Below are 19536 nucleotides of genomic sequence, written 5' to 3' on the forward strand. Positions count from 1 at the left end.
TGAAACAGAAGTTGGTGTTTTGATTTTTTACTTTGCTTTTCTGTTTTGAGCGTCATTGCCACTACTGTATTGTAAATGATGGAAAATAATTGCATATGTTAAAAAAATATGAAACTTTATAAAGTAAAAAAATAAATAAAATTTTTAAATTAAAAAAAATAAATAAATAAAATAAAATGAAGATTCCTGTTACTTAGATTTGCATTTTTGCAGATATGGTTCTTGCTGTAATGCTTTCTCAAAGGACCTTTTTATCGAAGATTCTGAGAACATGAGTTAAAAGGAGCATGGTTTTTAAAAAGCTGACGTGTCACGTCTGACAACAGACAATGTGCCTAACATTGCAGGAGTGTGTCAGCTGAGCTCAGTCAGGTCTATATTGTAGAATGGCAGGCTGAGCTGTGAAGGGCAATTGTCTTGGCAGGTCCTACAGGCTCTTTGCTTATTAACTCTGAACATGTTACAGAGCCGTTAAACCTATAGTTTCCTTTTCTGCAAAAATCAGGATGATTTTACATCAACTCAGTTAAGCAAATAATTTTAGAGAAGTTACCTGTGTGTGTTAGTCGATCATTTCTGTCTTCATTCCAAACAATCCAAGTTTTAAAAAAAAAGTAAAATAAGGTGCACCTGGCTGGCTCAGTCAGCAGAACATGTGACTGTCAATCTGGGGGTTATTAGTTCGAGCCCCACGTTGAGTGTAGGGATTCTTTTTCATAAAATTTTAAATGTTTTGTTTATATTTGGGAGAGAGTACATGAACTGGGTAGGGGAAGGTAAAGAAGGAGACACAGAATCTGAAGCAAGGTCCAGGCTCCCAGTGTCAGCATAGAGCCCAATGTAGGGCTCGAACTCATGAGCCGTGAGATCATGACTTAAGCCGAAGTTGGACGCTCAGAGCCACCCAGGGGCCCCATGCAGAGATTATCTTTTATTTTTATTATTTATTTTTATTTATTACTTTTTAACTTTTATTCATTTTTGAGAGACAGAGAGAACAGAGCATGAGCAGGGGAGGGGCAGAGCGAGAGGGAAACAGAATACAAAGCAGGGTCCAGCACAGAGCCCAATGTGGAGCTTGAACTCACTGACCATGAGATCATGACCTGAGCAGAGGTCAGATGCTCAACCAGCTGAGCCACCCAGGCACCCCTATTTTTAAAAAAGTAAGTGCTATCAGCACTGAGCCTGGAGCCTGCCTCCGATTCTGTGTCTCCCTATCTCTTTGCCCCTCCTCGCTCATGCTCTGTCTCTCTCTGTCTCAAAAATAAATAAAACATTAAAAATAAATAAATAAATAAATAAGTAAAATAGGTCAACTCGACGCATAAATTGTTATTTTTACCTCTCCCAAGAGGTTTAAGAGTCTCAAAGGATTTTTACACAAATTGACAGATTAACAACATCCCTTTTAAAAATATGATATTCCTTAAAAGCAAAGCTGTAGGGGTACCTGGATGGCTCAGTGGGTTAAGCGTCTGGCTCTTGATCTCAGCTTGGGTCTTGATCTCACAATCATGAGACAAGCCTGGCATTGGGCTCCACGCTGCACCTGGAGCCTACTTAAAAAAAAAAAAAAGCAAAGCTATAGTTCTTCTTAAAGAGCAGTAGTCTAGCTTAGCTCAGAAGTGTAAATAGAGAAAGGGAAAAATTGGTGTTTGGAGAAATTGAGTAACAGAACTGATAACTGATTCCAACTTCCCTGTTCTTGGTGATTACAATAGCTCTTTAATTCCCTCAGACAGCCTTCTAGCAGGCACCCCAGGGTTTATGACACTGAACATTTATCCAGTGTAATCATAAAGAGTATGTCATGTGGACAGAGACTGAAAGGGAATATGGAAAAGTAAAAATAACTGATGTGTTAGGATGTAGAATTTTGAATGAACTTTTCCCTTTATAATTTTTTTCTTGTTATAGCATTGCTTGTCAACAAACATACATTTTTTAAAAAGTATGACATATTAGAAATGATTCTCTGTGAAGCAGATTAAAGCACATGCAAATTTGAAAAATACGGCCTATAGCTTTTCTCTGTGGGGACCCATATCCAGAACAATTCCATATAGTCTTGAAATGACATAAATACATAAAAATGGGGATCAAAGAATAGCATAGTATATATTCAGTCTATTTAAACTGGCCTGCAATTTAATAATAATTCATATTTGCTTCGGATAATTGCCTCTTATTACCCCACCTTTAATATTGTGCCTTCCTTGGGGTGCCTGGGTGGCTCAGTTGTTTAAGTGTCTGACTTTGGCTTGGGTCATCATTTCATGGTTCATGAGTTTAAGTCCTGTGTCAGGCTCTCCATTGTCAGGATATAGCCAGCTTTGGATCCTCTGTCATCTTCTCTCTCTGCTCATCCCCTGCTTGCTCTTACTCTCTCATTCTATCACAAAAGAAAATAAACATTAACAAAAATAGAATTGTGCCTTCCTTGTTCTCTGTCATATCCTTCCAATTCCCTATGCCACTGCATAGTAGATCCTTGGTATGGCATTTGTAGATTTTATTTCCCTAAGCTTATTCTCTAATTTAACAAATCAATTAGCTTCATCTCTATGAATGTGTTGCTCATTTATTAACACTGTCCGTTGTCAATATTACTGGACAAATAATAATATATGGGTACTCTTTTAATTAACTTTAATTAACTTTCACACTCATCAACTCTTTTTTATGATAATGTACAATGTGCAAATGAGGAAAATCATTCTTTTTTTTTAATTTTGTTTTATTTATTTTTGATACAGAGAGAGACAGAGCATGAGAGGGGGAGGGGCAGAGAGAGAAGGAGACACAGAACTGGAAGCAGGCTCCAGGCTCTGAGCTAGCTGTCAGCACAGAGCCCGATGCAGGGCTCGAACCCACGAACGTGAGATCTGACCTGAGCCGAAGCGGGAGGCTTAACCGACTGAGCCACCCAGGCGCCCCAGAAAATCATTCTTAGAGAGATTAAATGGCAGAAATGAAGCCAGATCCCCAAAGCCAGTGCTTGTTACATTATAACATAACTCAAAAAATTTTTTAATATCTGGGGAAATAGGTCCTTTAGGCAGGCACCTCTAAGCTGTCCTAAATATAAGGCTGAGTCATTCTAATCCTAAAATAAATAATTACTTCTCTCATCATTTAATTTGAAAAGTATCTGTTTTTTGCATATCATTAAATATATATCCTGCTTAAAAATCCAGTGGCAATAAAATGTTTAATTGAAGTTTTATTAGTATTTGAGCTATTAAGCAAAAAAAATTTTATTTTATTGTTGCTCAAAATATTAGTATATGCTTCAACTCTCCTATTGCCCCTTCCTTTTATCTTTTTCTTTATTTTTTTTAGAGTTTATTTCTTTATTTTGAGAAAGAGAGCAGGAGAGGGGTAGAGAGAGGAGAGAGAGAACCCCAAACAGACTCTGCACGGTCAGCACAGAGCCTGATGTGGGGCTCTACCTCACAAACTGCAAGATCATGACCTGAGCCAAGATCAAGAGTCAGATGCTTAACCAACTGAGCCACCCAGGTGCCCCTTCCTTTTTTCTTTTTAGTAGACTTTACTTTCTAGAACAGTTTTAGACGTACATAAAAATTAAGAATAAAATAAGATGTTATTATTAACATCTTATATTTAGTATGGTACATTTGTTACAATTAATGAATCAATATTGGTGCATTATTATTAATTAAAGTCCATATTTTATCCAGCTTTTCTTAGTTTTTAACTTAGTGTCATTCCATTCATGATTCCATCCATGATACTACATTACATTTAGTTGTCATATCTCTTTAGGCCCCTCTTGGTTGGTTTCTCAGACTTTACTTGTTTTGTATAACCTTGACAGTTTTGAAAAGTACAGGTCAGGTATTTTATAGGATTCCCCACTATTAGAATTTGTCCAGTGTGTTTCTCAGGGTATAACTGGGTCTATAAGTTACTGAAAGGAGGACCACAAAAGTAAAGTGCCATTTTCAACACAGCATATCCAGCAGACATACTATCAACATGACATATGACCATTAATGATGGCCTTGATCACCTGGCTGAAATAGCTTTGGTTAAGTTTCTCCACTAGAAAGTTACCCTTTCCTCCCATCCTTTCTATACACCACACTTTGAAAGGATTTTACTGTGCCTGGCACACACCTAAGGAGAGGGAATTTTGTGTTATGCTCATCCTTTCATTTTTGTCTAATTCATATCAGCTCACCTTGCATTTCTCTTTCAGATATCTTAAAGTAGTTCTAAAGAAAACCATAGATCATGAGAGCCTCATAGATCACAAAGTCCCTTTATTTTCCATCCTAAATTCAATCTCTAATCAAATACTGTTGATTTTACCTTCAAACCATATCCAGAATCCAACAGCCTCTCACCACCCCCAATGCTACCAATCTGGTTCAAGTCACCATCAATGTCTCCCCTTGGTCATTCTAAAAGCTTTCTAACTGGTCTCCTTGCTTCCCCTTGCTCTCTACAGTTTTTTCTCAAAGTAGCAACCACAGTAGTCCTTCCAAAACTTAAAATCAGATCATGTCAGCCCTCTTTTTAAAATATTCAAGCAGGGGTACCTGGGTGGCTCTGTCAGGTAAGTGTCCAACTCTTTACCTAGGCTCAGGTCATCATCGCATGGTTCATGGGATTGAGCCCTGTGTCAGGCTCTGTGCTCACACTGTACAACCTGCTTGGGATTCTCTCTCTCCATCTCTCTGCCCCTTCCCCCCTTCTTTCTCAAAATAAATAATAACTTTAAAAAATAAAATATTCCAGAGGCTTCCTATCTAACTCAAAAATGCAGCCAAATCCTTATCATGGCGTCTAAGGCCCCTGGTGGCTTACCAACACCATCTCCCCCTTCAACCCTTAATATTCTTCTCGTCAGTCACTTTGCTAAGGACATATTGGCCTACTTGGTCTTCCTTGAAGATGCCAGGAAGCTCCCACCCCAGGGACTCTGCACTTACCATAACTCATGACAGCTATCAATGTGTGTTACTTGGATCTCTCTCCAGAAAGAGCATGCCAATCAGCCTCTTGCTGTGCCCTTCAGGATCTGCCTTAGTGCTTGCTTTTTCTAAGAAACCCCAGGCAATGACTAAATGCAGCAAGGATTCTAGCCCTTTATGCCTAATGTGAGGCTCCTCTAATGGGCAATCTTTGCTCCAAAGTTCCCTGTTGGGTTGGCCAACACTTTGTCAGACATGCATCACTGGCTCTTCCTACTCTCACACTGAGGAACTCGCCATCATTTCTCTTACAATGTGTGCCTTAGATTCTAGGAATTTTTCTAGGAAAGCGGAGAATAACATTCTATGTAGCATGTTTCTTGGCTAGTTTGATAAATTTTTCAGGAGAGTGTCTTCACTCCCTCAAAATGCTTCTTCAGAACAATACAGCCTACAAACGCATCTCAGACTTCGACGCCCCCATGTTGATCAGGAAACTAACAAAATGGTTTAACTGACTGAGCCGCCCAGGCGCCCCTCAGAAATGGAATGTAGAAGGAAGTTAAGTGAGATTTGGAATCCTGACTCTGCACTAATTGCGTCACCTTTTATATTTCTTCCTTTGTTGAATAGGGATACTAATGCCTACTTTGGCTATTGCAGGGCAATCATATGAAAAATGACAGAGAGGGGCGCCTGGGTGGCTCAGTCGCTTAAGCATCCAACTTCAGCTCAGGTCATGACATCGTCCGGCTCTGTACTGACAGCTCAGAGTCTGGAGCCTGCTTCAGAATCTGTGTCCCCCCCTTCTCTCTGCCCCTCACTTCCTCATGCTCTGTCTGTTTCTCAATAATAAATAAATGTTAAAAAGAAAAAAAAATTTTTTAAATGAGAGAAGGCCCAATTACAACATTAGTGGTAGACACTAAGTATAAATGGTTTATAAATTTAAGTCACACTCTTTTTTTCTCGATGGTAAATAATTTATTTATTTATTTATTTATTTATTTTATTTATTGGGGGAGGAGAGCACGCACACAGGCACAGGTACATGTTTGAGGGAAGAGCAGAGGGCGAGGGAAGGAGAGAATCTTAAGCAGGTTCCACATTCAGAGCAGAGCCAGACATGGGGTTCAATATTTGAGATCATGACCTGAGCTGAAATCCAGAATTGGACGCTCAACTGACTGAGCCATCCAGGAGCCCCTCAACAGGAAGGAATTTAAAAGAAAAATTTTGTTATTGGGAGGAGAGGATTCTTCTTAGGAAAGAAGCTAGAGGGGCACCTCACCTAGATGGCTCAGTCAATTGGGCATCTGACTCCTGCCTTCAGTTCAGGTCATGATCTCACGATTAAGGAGATGGAGGCCAGTTCCACAGTGACAGTGCAGAGCCTGCTTGGAACTCTTTCTCTCCCTCTCTACCCCTCCCCCACCCACAAGCACACTCTCAAAATAAAATAAAACATTTTATTTTTTAATTAAACATTTTTATTGTTTTTATTTCTTTTAGAGAGAGAGAGAGAGCGAGCGAGCGAGCATGAGCAGGGGAGGGTCAGAGAGAGAGGGAGACACAGAATCTAAAGACAGGCTCCAGGCTCTGAGCTAGTTGTCAGTACAGAGCCTGATGCGGGGCTCAAACCCACCAACCGTGAGATCATGACCTGAGCTGAAGCCCGACGCTCAACCGACTGGGCCACCTAGGCGCCCCAATAAAACATTTTATTTATTCTTTTTATTTTTGAGAGATAGAGAGAAACAGCGCAAGCACGGGAGGGTCAGAGAGAGAGGGAGACACAGAATCCGAAGCAGGCTCCAGGCTCTGAGCTAGCGATCAGTACAGAGCCCGACGCGGGGCTCGAACTCACGAACCGTGAGATCATGACCCGAGCCGAAGCTGGACGCCTAACCGACTGAGCCACCCAGGCGCCCCCAAAACATTTTTTTAAAAGAAGAGGTAAGACGCTAAAAGAAATCTAACTTCTCTCCCGTTCATTCAAGTAAACGGTTTGATTCACTTCTAACCTCCTAGAAAAAATCAGAACAGCAAGCACTTCCGGCTTCCTCCGCCACTCTCACTACCGCGGACTTACGTTTTTCATTGCGCCTGCGTAATGTCCTCCTCTTCCCGGAACTTAACCGTTGACCAAAATGAAGCGTTTAAATCCTCCGTACCCTAATCATAGAGAGCCTATGGCGCACTCATTTCTCCAGTGAGGCTTGGGATTGGTCAAGCGCCGGAATGGCGCAGAATGCTGATTGGTTGGCGTAATAGCACGTCCCGGCGTCCGTGCGTGTTGCCTCTAGCACCGCCCCAGGTCCTGATGGGTCGGATTTCTGACCAGTCAGTAGGCGCGGCGGGGACTTTGGTTTCACGAGCTTGTGTTTGCCGCCTCTGTTCCCGCGACCCCAACGTCCTAGAGGCGGGGCGGAGGCGGCGGAGGCGCTCCTTGAGGCCAACCTCTGTTCCAGCCCGACTAACAGACCCCGCTGGGCGGCGGTTGCCCTGGGTGCGGCTTTGTGTCCCGGATTCTCCCGAAGGGCGGCCGCGGAGCACGGAGAAGGACCGTGGGCAACATTCAGGGCCTTGCGGTGGCTTCAGCCCTCCTGGAACCTGAGGCTGATGACGTGAAGGGGAACTAGTGGGAGAAATAACTTAAGCGGACCGCGAATTCCCGTGAATCGTTTGTCCTTAGGTATGTGAAAGAGGTTTGCAGTCTATAACGTGCCAGTTAAAGGTGTTTTTACTATGAAAATCTGTGGACTGTAGCCCTGCATGCTTGTTCCTGTATTCCTCACGTCTAACTCAGATGGCTTCGTAGTACTTAATCCGTTAGTGTTTGCAGTCTTGCAATCTACTGGGAGTAATGTGTAAAAGTGTGAAAATGCTATGTGTGTGAACACAGGCGGTGTTTAGGAGATGGCTTTCCAGGGGAAGTGACATTCGATTTGGATTGTGAAGGATGATGGGGATTTACCGGGATGCTCCAAGTTAAAGGGACAGCCTGTGCAAAGACACTCAAACTCGGGGAATTGTAAGCAGTTCTGTTTGATTGGAATGTGGGATGAGTGGATGAAGGGTAAGGTTGGAAGAATAGAGTGGGTCCAGATCGTGGAAGTGTTTTGTTCTGTATTTAAGCAAGAGCCATCAGCTTTTTAAGCAGGGGGGAATAATTTGGTCAGACAAGCATAAATACCCTTCTAGGAGCACTGTGGGGACTTACCAGTCAATCTGGTGAGAGTTGATGTAGTCAGGAACTACTGTAGTAGAGATGGAAAGAGAGAATTTATATGGGAAAGAAGTAGAAAGGAGAGATAAGGATGATCTCAGGGTTTCCATTTTGATAAACCGTGATGCTATTATCCAAGGAGAATATGTTTTGCTAGGTATAGGTGCTGCGTGGTGTTAGTTTCACAAACTTTCCCTGCTTGCGGAATACTGTAAAAATAAATTCATGTATTTGAATATGAGAAATATATCATTATTGTTTTACCTTAATACGTAAAAGAAGAGACAAAGTTAGGATTCTTGTTTATTGAAAAAAGGTGGCGCTTTATATATTTCCGAGAATTAGTTATCAATCTGAATACTGTTAGGTGTGACAACAAAGTGGTGTAGAAGGGCTTTCAAGTTTATAGCTTTCATTCTAATAGAAGATGCATGAAGTCCAGATGTCTCCAAGAGGGACTTTTTAGTCACCCTTACAAGAGCACTTTCAATAAGATTTTGTTCTAGTAAATAATTTCAGCCTCTGGCTTTATCTGAAAAATCTCTTCTGCACCTGCATTCATAATTCTTTCCTCTCTTATCTTGCTTCAGGCGTTTCCTTCTTGCTAAACTTGAAGTGAAATGTACAGGGCCTAAAGAACTCTAAGACCTAATGAAAGGGTATAGGAAATACTGAACTGTAAAGGAAGGACTAGCTCCGCATTTTGCTTTGATAATATTTAAATGAAGAAACCCAGTGGGCAATTAGAAATATGGTTTTGAAACTTAGAAGAGAGATGGAAGCTGAAAGTTTGCAGGTGGGTGTGGAAGCAATGGGAGTGGATTAAGAAGTCCCCCGAGAGGGCATGTGCAAACAAAGACCACTGATTTTGCACATGAACAAGTCAGTTTGTGGGGATGTAATATTTGTCTTCCATCTCCATGGGATTTAAGATTTGTTAACCTCATTACAGATCCAATAAATGTCTAGTTCAAGTTGTTCCTATGTCCTGTTTTGTGATTTTCTGATATGACACTTCGGGTCAGAATTTCATATATTAAATATTACCTGCCCTACTACACCTAGCTTACTAAATGGTTATAAGGATCTTGGGGACAGAATCTGTGCCTTTCTTTCTTTCTTTCTTTCTTTCTTTTTTTCTTTCTTCTTAGAATCTGTGGATTTCTTTATTTTATTTTTTTATAATGTTTGTTTATTATTGAAAGAGAGAGGGAATGCAACCAGGGAAGGGGCAGTGGGTGAGGGGATCCAGAGGCAATGAAGCAGGCTCTGTGCTGACAGCAGAGAGCCTGACACAGGGCTCCAACACACAAATCATGAGATCATGACCTGAGCTGAAGTTGGGCGCTCAACTGACTGAGCCCCCCAGGTGACCCACAATATGTGCTTTTCTTAATGAATAGATATATTGGTAGGTGTTGCTGCCTAGAATAAATATTAACATTAATTTAGAGGCAGAATGACTATAAAGTATGAAAATGTTCAGAATCCAGGAGCATTTTATCTCATTATTCTATAGATGAAGGTACTTCATATAAGTAACCTTTGCCTGTACTTCTGTTAACGTGGCTAAGTCATGTTTTTCATTTTTTGTTTTTATCACTTATTAGTAACATTCTCTTTACTTCTTTAGGATACTGAGCATTTGATATTGAAAACATCATTTGCCAACTATCATGGAGCCTACATATCCTCTTACAGGTCCCCAGATGAATACCAGGTATAGAAATGTTTTCACAAAATGGCTTTTTAACTGTTTCTCATAACTTGGGAAAATAGGTTGGAATAAAAGAAAAAAACCCTTTCTAATCGAGAAAATCTGGGTCTATATCCCAGCTCTACCACTTGATATGTGGGTAACCTTGATCAAGTTAATTAACTTCTCTAAGCCTCAGTTTCTTCCATCTGTAAATGGGGGATATTATTCTCTATGTAACAGAAGATTATTGTGAAGGATTAAATAAGAACACTAAAGTAAAGGGTCTGGCATATAGTCAACATGTGGGAAATACCAGTTTCATTTCTCCCTTCCCTTTTTTGGTTTCACAAAACATCTTTATTAATGGGAAACAGAACCTGAGCTCTCAGGGCTAAAAATCACATATATACTTATTTACATCCTAGACAAATGAGAAAGTGGTTAGGTTCCTTCCCTTATTTAAACTCTAATCCTTGGTGGGAAAAATTGCACATTGGATATACCAAGTTTCTTTAAATGTCCCTAAGCCTTTCCCCACTCATGTGGAATAGGAAGGAGGAGCTTGCCACCTGTCTCCTCTTTTTCTCAGTCTGTCAATACTGTGGGGACAAAGCAATTAGGCTTGTGTTATTTGGCTGTTTGGATGGTTTGTTATTTTATTTATATATTTATTTTATTTTATTTTTACCAGTGGGAGGAACAATTAATGCTGACACATGAATTGTTTTTCTTCTGAACTATAACTACATCCATGAGTTATCTTCATTCTCTGTAGTTTTCTTTTGTGCCAAGTGTTTTTGAAGACAATGGGAAACATAATCCTAAGCAGCTATCATATTCCTTTTGCTTAATTTTGGCCCTTCTGTTTTATCCTACTGCCACCTGTTATTTGAAAATTTGTCAATTTCTGTTCTTTGAAAGAATTTGTTGCACTTGGAACAAGTCAATACATTCTCTTTTTTATTTTATTATTGAGTCATATTTATTCCTTACATTCTAGGTAAACTAATATTCTCATGTAACTTAAACATTTTTCCTGGGGCACCTGGCTGGCTCAATCTGTAGGTCATGCGACCCTTGATTTCAGGGTCATGAGTTCGAGCCCTACACTGAGTGTAGAGATTACTTTTTTAAAAATTAAAAAAAAAAGGATTATTCTGAAATCTTCAACTCTAGTTTTTTTTTTTAACTTCATGACCTCTGATTTTCAATAATCTTTGGGCTTTAGAGCAGCAGTTCTAAGTTATTTTGGGGTAACAGACCCCTCTGAATATCTGATAGCATGAATCCCCTTCCCTAAGAGAAAACCCTGCATGCATTCATGTAAAATTTTCTACCACATTTCAGGGTGTTTGTGCCTTTAAAGTCTGCCTGCATAGCTTAGATTAAGAAAAGGACGAATAGCATTTCTTGAAATCTTGTTATATGTCAGGTGCTGTGCTAAGCTCATTACTTGCACTATTCTTATTTAATCCTTGCAACAAATCTATGAGGTGTAGGTACTATTATTATCCTTATTATCCTCCCCCCACTTTTTTTTAAAATGAGGAAACTATAGTGTAGAGAGATTAACCAACCCAAAGTTATACAGTTGATAAGTGGTATAGCCAGGATGTAAACCTTATGTGACTTCTACTCTAAACCCTTTACATATATTGACTCATTTAATACTTAGTGTAACTACCAGGAGATACATGTGTTATTCTGTTCAGCAGATGAGGAAACTGAGGCACAGAGACCTTAAATAATGTGATCAAGATCACATAGCTAGCAGATTTTGAAGCAAGTTTTTAAACCTAAACAACTGACTTCCAGATATTTTGCTTTTTTTTTTCCCAGATATTTTGCTTTAACCCACCACATCATACTATCTCTCAATTGACAAGTGATAAATATATTTGATAGTTTGTTACTTCCTAGCTTTGTGACCTTGAACAGATCTCTCAATTCCAGACTATGGCCTCATTTCAAAAGGAGGAAATTAAAATCCTTCTTAGAGATATTATGAGTCCAAATTAGACATGGATTTGAAAACATATAGCTAGCACTGTGGTAGAGTCAGCATTTGAACCCAGGTTCTAAAGCACTATACCATTCAGCTTCTAGAAGTATAAACTTCAAAATCAGCCACATTTAGATTCAGATCCCAGCTTTGCTACTTAATTGTTGTATGAAATTAGGATAGTTACAGTTTGTTATCTATAATATGGGTAATAAAATGTTTCTAGAATAGTTTTAGTGAGAAGTATTGTTTATGTAAAGTGCCCAGTAGGATGCCTAATACATAGTAGGTGATCAGTAAAGTGGGGCTAGTATTTTAGTTGAGAGCTTCATCAGTTGATATGTAAAAGTTAGGTCTAGAGTCTAGAATAAGGTGTCCTTAATACATGATATGATAAAATATTCTTTTAGTTCAGCTATTTGACAGTCTGCTATCATGCCAAAGCACTGTTGCAGGCAGCTATCAGAGCTTTCTTGATTGTTTTTTACTTCTCTTTAAAGATTTTATTAATTTTTTAACTAAAACAATTTTTTTTGAGAGAATATGTGTGGGCGGGAAAGGAGCAGAGAGAGAGAAAGAGAGAGAGAATCTTAAGTAGGCTTTGTGCTTGGTATGGATCCCGACACGGGGCTCAGTCTCACGACTGAGACCATGGCCTGAGCTGAAGTCAAGAATTAGATGCCTAACCAACTGAGCCGCCCAGGCATCCCTTAAAGATTTTATTTTTAAGTAATCTATACACCCATGTGGGGCTCGAACTCAGGACCCAAGATCAAGAGCAGCATGCTCTTCTGACTGAGCCAGCCTGGCGTCCCTTTCTTACACTTGTTACATGCGATTTTGGCTATTTTCTCCCCAGTTCTTTCTTTCCATGGTTTTTCCTTATTGTGGTGTTCTCATGTCACTCATTTATGTAAAATAAACTTTGTGATGGTACTCTGTGTGATTTAACATTGATGTCTTGCTGTACACTGCCTCTAGGGTCTTTGCTAAGGAATTGTTTATAATGATGTTCTTTTGATGCCTCAGTAATTCAGCTTAAGTGATAGGACCCAAGATACTAAGTTTGGAAATGCTGAAAAATAAAGACTATATTAACTCTTTGTGCTTTTTATAATTTTATTAGATACTATCTAGAAATTAATTCAGAAGGACAGCATTTTAAATTTAAACTTTTTTAATGTTTATTTATTTTAGAGAGAGACAGAGCATGAGTGAGGGGAGGGGCAGAGAGAGAGAGGAAGACAGAATCCAAAGCAGGTTCCAGGCTCTGAGCTATCAGCATAGACCCTGACGCAGGGTTCAAACCCACAAGGTGTGAGATCATAACCTGAGCCAAAGTCAGACACCCAACTGACTGAGCCACACAGGCACCCCTAATTTTAAATTTAAGTGTAAATTCATGGTTTGTACTTATTTCTCTGTTACTTAAAAAGGATATTATAGAATGGATGCTACCAATTCCTTTTTTTTTTTTTTTTAAGTAAGCTCCATGCCCAATATGGGGCTTGAACTCATGACTCAGATCAAGGGTCGCATGCTCTATTGACTGAACCAGACAGGTGCCACTCCTGGTTTTTTTTAAAAAAACATGTGTACGTAAATTTATGTATACATAGAAAAAAAAAAAAAGGATAGGAAAATGCTATACCTAAGTTTTGAATGCTTGTTTTCTTGAAAGAAAGTTACTTTTTCTTTTCTTTTTTACTTTGGTTGTTTTACTTTTAAAAAATATTTTAAGCTCTTTTAAAATTAGAAAAGTAGTTTGATAAGCCTCATCATTTAACCCAACTTTTTTTAATGTTATTTATTTTGAGAGGGTGAGTGCATGTGAGTGCACTTGCTCAAGCAGGGGAGATGCAGATAGAGAGAATCCCAAGCAGGCCCCAAGCTAAGCACAGAGCCCAACATGGGGCTTGATCTCACGACCATGAGATCATGACCTAAGCCAGAATCAGGAGTCAGACACTTAACTGACTGAGCCACCCACTGCCCCCCCACCCTCATCATTTAACTTTAAACTGTTTCTTATAAAATTTCTGCTAAGTTTGCTTTTCATTGTGCTTTGATTTAAATTTGTTTTTAAAGGTTTCCTTCAAGCAGAATGGTACCTTTCTACTTTCCTCCATCAAAATGTGCACTTTGGAACCCAATGCCAATAGGAGATTTCGTCTACTTACATCTCAATTACTACAGGTATAAAATATATCTCTTTTCAGATCAAACCAGTATAAACAGGAGTCAAAAAGATCTGTAAGGCAAAATTGATTTCTATGACTAATTCATTTTTTTAACTGTTCCATTCAGAGGCTCCCCTCAAACAAATTATCCCTTCTTAAATCTATTTCTTTTTAAAAATGGTTTTTTAAAATGTTGGTTTATTCTTTGAGAGAGAGACAGAGTGTGAGCGGGGGAGGGGCAGAGAGAGAGGGAGACACAGAATCCGAAGTAGGCTCCAGGCTCTCAGCTGTCAGCACAGAGCCTAACACAGGGCTCGAAATCATGAATCACAAGATCATGACCTGAGTCCAAGTTCATCACTTAACCTACGGAGCCACCCAGGTGCCCCTAAATCTATTTCTTATGCTTTTGAGGAGTAATCTTAATTTCACAGTTAAAATATTCTGCAGATCTAAAGTTCTAAGTATTATAGGAATTCAAAAGACAAAATATAATAAAAACCAAAAGGGTTTTTCATCATGCTTTAGCATGCTGTCTTTGTAGAGCATTGAGAAGATTGAACTGATTTTGAGTGGATAAATCATGTTAGAAAGAGTATGAAATATAATTATGGCCAGGATCTTGAAAGAGAGACCTAACAGCTTAGGCTTAAAGAAATAGAAGATAGAGATCCACTGCGATTTTGTATGTAAGGGAGTTTTTTCTTCAAAAGCAGAATTCTAAGAAGGGTGGGTCATAGTGGGGAGAGTGTAGAGTTAGCCTAGCTGTGAGGTGGTTTTTTGTAATCTAAGCAACTTAGACTTATGCCATAGTGGTTTGTCTAAGGTGCTGTAACTGGAGTTAGACTGCCTAGAGGATCAAATCCTGATTCTACCACTTCTTATTTATGCAACCTCAGTGCAGTAGGCAAGGGTCAGTTTCCTTATTTATAAAATGGGAATGATGATACCTGTTTCATAGCACTCTTGTAGGGATTAAATGAGACAGACTCTGTAAAGCAGCAGTTGGCATGGTGCCCGGAATATAGGAAGTATTCATTAAATAGTAGCTATTATAAGGGTTTAGAGCAGTGTAGCAGAACTGAGATCAAAAGAAAAGAATGAAACAAGGTATTTTGAGGAGACAGCATATAGCATTTGATGATGGATTCAGTCTAAAAGAGAGATACAAGTCACAAAATATTTAAGTTCTAAACCAGCTGGCCGAGAAGGTTTTTATCATTGATAAACAGTCTTGTGGAAGTTCAATTTAAATATTTCTTAGACTTGTTCATTCTTTTCTCAATGTCTCTTTACCTACCTTTTTATATTTTCTATTGTTATCTTTTTTGTTACAATGTAATTTTTTCTTCAACTGCAAATTTTCTTTTTAAGTGTATTTCGTTACCATCTGATCTGTTCATTTAGTTTTTAAAATATGGAAGTATACCATATATTTGATTGTTTATAATACATATGCAGAGTTTAGAGAATAATAATAAAAATTCACGGGCCTATCCCCAGTTCATTATATTGAGTCTTTAATTGATTATATTTTTATTTCTGCAGGTCATTTGTGGTTCTTTTTATAAATTAGCGTAGTCTTTTTTTTTTTTTTTAAAGTAGGCTTCATGACCAGCTTGGATCCCAATGTGGGGCTTGAACTCAAGATCCTGAGATCAAGACCTCAGCTAAGATTTGGAAACTTAACTGATTGAGTCATCCAGGCACCCCTGCCTAGTCTCTTTGGATAGTCTTTTTCCTTGAACTTATTTTTAGAGTCCTTTTTATATGCTTTTTTTTTTTACACATTTGAATTGTATATTTATATATTCTGGATTCAATAATACTAGTATCTGGAGTCCATAGACAATATGTAAACAAATGGATGTTATATTTTTATCAAACCTTAGTTATAAAAAACAGCCGGCCTCATAGTTTCTTGATCCTGGCTCTGGTTCATAAAATTAAACAGGCTCAGAGAACAATGATATCTTCAGTGTCTGTTTATTACAATCCTGGTTTCCAGGCAGCACTCTCTGCCTACGCACTCCCTCTTCGTACCCATCTTTGACCCTAGGATTTCTCAACAATGATTTTTCTTTTTCTTTCTTTTTTTTTTTTAAGTTTATGTATTGAGAGAGAGGAGAGAGGGAGTGCCAAGCAAGCTCTGTGGTGAAGTGTGGAGCCCCATGTAGGGCCCAATCTCACAGTGAGATGATGACCTGAGCAGAAATCAAGAATTGGATGCTTAACTGACTTATCTACCCAGGCACTCCAACAGTGATTTTGCCATACATATTAAAAGATGTGTGTTATATTTTAGGTATTGTTTGATGGCAGGAGGGTTTTCTAGGATATCAGATTTATCACATTCATAAAAGACTTCTGTTATTTTTCAGAAATCCAAAGGTTGTGGTAACTGAAAAGACCATCCGACTTGCTTATCGCCATGCTAAGCAGAATAAAAAAAACCTGCCATGCTTTTTACTTGGTTCTCTCATAGTAGAAGAAGGTAATATACTTAAAAAATATATTTTTATAACTATAATAGAATTTCTCTTTCAAATTCAGCCAATTATTGTAATGTTCTTTGCTGTATACCAAGATTACAGAGGTAAGTAAAACTTGACACTATCCATCACAGACTTCATAGTCTGGTCAGGTAGACGAATATAAATGCAAGTCACTTTTTAAAATACGAGTTTAGTTTAGTGTACTATTAGTATGAACAAAATGTTTTGCTATAGTTGTAGGCTTGCTTGATTGATTTCAAATTTGTATTGTCATGCTCTAATAATAACTGCTATTTTTGTTCTTCAGATGAAGAAAGTGTGACATTGACAATAGATCGTTTTGATCCTGGTCGAAAAGTACCTGAAATCTTAGAAAGAACCCCTACTGCTTCTCTTCCTGGGGACTTTGTGATTCCATGCAAAATTTATACTCATGGTCCTTGTTCAAAAGAAATAATAGTTCATGATGCAGATGATTTCAATTCAGCTTTTAAGGTGGGATTTGTTGATAACTTGATTATTCTTAGTTCAACACAAGTATCCACTTATGTGTCCTGTGTTGTATTTCAATAAATCTGTATTTGATGAGTATTCATAATAATTTTCTGGTTGAATGATTGTTGTTAAAATACAGTTAAATGTGCTTTCTGAGGGTAGAAATTCCAGGGTGGTAATGTGGGTAGCATTAGCCAGTATGGCCAAGATAACAAAGTGCAAGATGTGCTCAGGGTGATATTAAGTATATTAAGGATATAGATTTTTGCTGTGTTTGTGGGCAATCAGATTGGACTATGAGTTTGGCCAGATTGTAGAGAGCCTTATCTGCTAGGCTGAGGAATTTGACCTTTTTTATAGGGGCCATGTAAAGTCATTGAAAGTTTCTGAAACGAGGAAATATGAACTCAAGAGTATTTAATTTGATACAGCAGCCTGACTGAAGTCAGAGAGAGTAGATAGGACATTGCAGTAATCAGATGTGTATTAGAGATGGTGTAATTAGCCTGTAGAGTGGTGGCCGAGTCTAGGAAGAATACAGGGGGCATGAGCAACTATGCAGGAAGAACTGACCTGACACTTTGGGGCAATAAGAAAATAATTAGGGGCGCCTGGGTGGCTCAGTCGGTTAAGTGTCCAACTTTGGCTCAGGTCATGATCTCATGGGTTGTGTGTTTGAGCCCCACGTCAGGCTCTGTGCTGACAGCTAGCTCAGAGCCTGGAGCCTGCTTCCGGTTCTGTGTCTCCCTCTCTCTCTGACCCTCCCCTGCTCATGCTGTTTCTCTCTCTCTCTCTCTCAAAAACAAATAAAAACATTAAAAAATTTAAAGAAAATAAAGAATGGACTTTAGATTTTCTGAGTTGAGTCAGAGTTAGTTTAACATCCATTTTTTCATGTGATGAATATTTATTGAAAGTGACATTCTCTAATAAGAATTTGAAATGCTGCTGGGACATCTGGCAATATATGATGGAGCTTGGTACAGTAAATCTTACTTGCCTTGACATAATTATGCATGTAACTTTTTGGTCACTTGGAAGAAATGAGAGAATTGATATATCACAAATCAGAAATTGTTTGAGTTTGTTAATTGAAGGTATATTTGTATATATATGCACCAGTGTGAAACAAAACCTTTAGAGATATGGACACATTTCAAAGTTTTATTTATTTATTTTAATTAAATTTTTTTTAATGTTTATTTTTGAGAGAGCGTGAATGGGGGAGGAGCAGAGAGAGAAATACAGGATCTAAAGTGGGTTCTGTACTATCCTCAGCAAGCTGGACATGGGGCTCAAACTCACAAACCGTGAAATCATGACTTGAGTTGAAATCGGGCGCTCAGCTAACTGAGCCACCCAGGCACCCCTCAGAGTTTTATTTTTTAATACAGCGCCTGGGTGGCTTAGTTGGTTAAAGGTCCAACTCTTGATCTCAGCTCAGGTCTTGATCTCAGGGTTGTAAGTTCAAGCCCTCTGTTGGGTTCCATACTGGGAATGGAGCCTACTTAAAAAAAAAAAGTTTTATTTTTTGTTTTCCTCCCCTCAAAGTTTTAAAATAATTGTATGTTGATTCCTCAGGCTCTGCAGCACCATATATGTAGCAAAGATTCCTTGGATTGTGGTAAACTGCTTTCCCTAAGAGCTCATATCACTTCCAGGGAAAGTTTGGACAGTGTGGATTTGGACTTGCATTGGGCAGCAGTAACTCTAGCACATACTTTTAAATGCACACCTGTGAAGCCCATCCCCATTATTCCAACAGCTCTGGCAAGAAACTTGAGCAGTAATCTGAGTATTTCTCAAGTTCAAGGTACCTATAAATATGGGTAAGTAAGAGATAAATTAATTTTAAATATTGGTCACATTAGTATAGTTTCATATGAAATACTTGTGCATTCAGTTTACATGTCCGAGATCTGTGGTGGCTAGAGAACCAAGGAAGGTTAAAATGTTAAACTTCGCTGAACGTAGTTCAGAGTTGTGCCTATCACCCCCGAGAAAAATTACCAGTAAAATTTATATTAAAAATTGGTTGTTTTATAACTTGCCGTTTTAATTATGAATAGTGAGCATTGCAGAGAGAGAAAGGAGATAGCTAATTAAAACTTCATAGTACTCTTGCTTACCAAATTGTCAGCCGCTGGAGGGTGAGGTTTCCCCACATAACTGGAGCAGCAGCATCTCCAGCTTCCTGTCCCCACGCTTAGTTTCTTAGGAAACTAAGGCTCTCTGCCCCTCCACAGGGCTACTTCCCCGGATCCTCATCCACTTTCTTTATCCATTGTCTGCTGAGTTAGGTTAGACAGTGTACGCATCCTCTGCTTTAAAGTCTGAGCAGTTCGCTTCTGGCTTTCTTTGCCAGTGACTCCACCCTAGTTCCTGTTAGGTCTCTAGAGCCAAAAGTGTTTGCCAAGATACACTCCACTCTAAGTCCAATCTAAAAATGCCTCTTCAAAAGAGGAAAAGAAAAAGAGAGGATTTTCTTTT

At 38.8% G+C, this 19536-nt stretch overlaps 1 protein-coding gene and 1 long non-coding RNA gene across 2 annotated transcripts in view; one reads left to right on the forward strand and one right to left on the reverse strand.

The window, feature by feature from the left end:
• Positions 1 to 7127, reverse strand: part of LOC115300228 — an 11021-nt gene extending 3894 nt beyond the window's left edge. The window contains exon 1 of the long non-coding RNA XR_003912556.1: positions 7039 to 7127. This is a non-coding gene — a long non-coding RNA (uncharacterized LOC115300228). The remainder of the gene's footprint in view (positions 1 to 7038) is intronic.
• A 120-nt stretch (positions 7128 to 7247) lies between these two features.
• STIL (STIL centriolar assembly protein) overlaps positions 7248 to 19536 on the forward strand; it is a 60159-nt gene continuing 47870 nt past the window's right edge. Inside the window, exons 1-6 of the mRNA XM_029947760.1 lie at positions 7248 to 7641; positions 9809 to 9895; positions 13965 to 14072; positions 16438 to 16550; positions 16859 to 17046; positions 18628 to 18875. Coding sequence (XP_029803620.1) covers positions 9852 to 9895; positions 13965 to 14072; positions 16438 to 16550; positions 16859 to 17046; positions 18628 to 18875 — 701 coding nt within the window. The 5' untranslated portion in view covers positions 7248 to 7641; positions 9809 to 9851. The remainder of the gene's footprint in view (positions 7642 to 9808; positions 9896 to 13964; positions 14073 to 16437; positions 16551 to 16858; positions 17047 to 18627; positions 18876 to 19536) is intronic.

The sequence above is a fragment of the Suricata suricatta genome, chromosome 8 (genome assembly GCF_006229205.1).
Source record: "Suricata suricatta isolate VVHF042 chromosome 8, meerkat_22Aug2017_6uvM2_HiC, whole genome shotgun sequence".
Classification (NCBI taxonomy): domain Eukaryota; kingdom Metazoa; phylum Chordata; class Mammalia; order Carnivora; family Herpestidae; genus Suricata; species Suricata suricatta.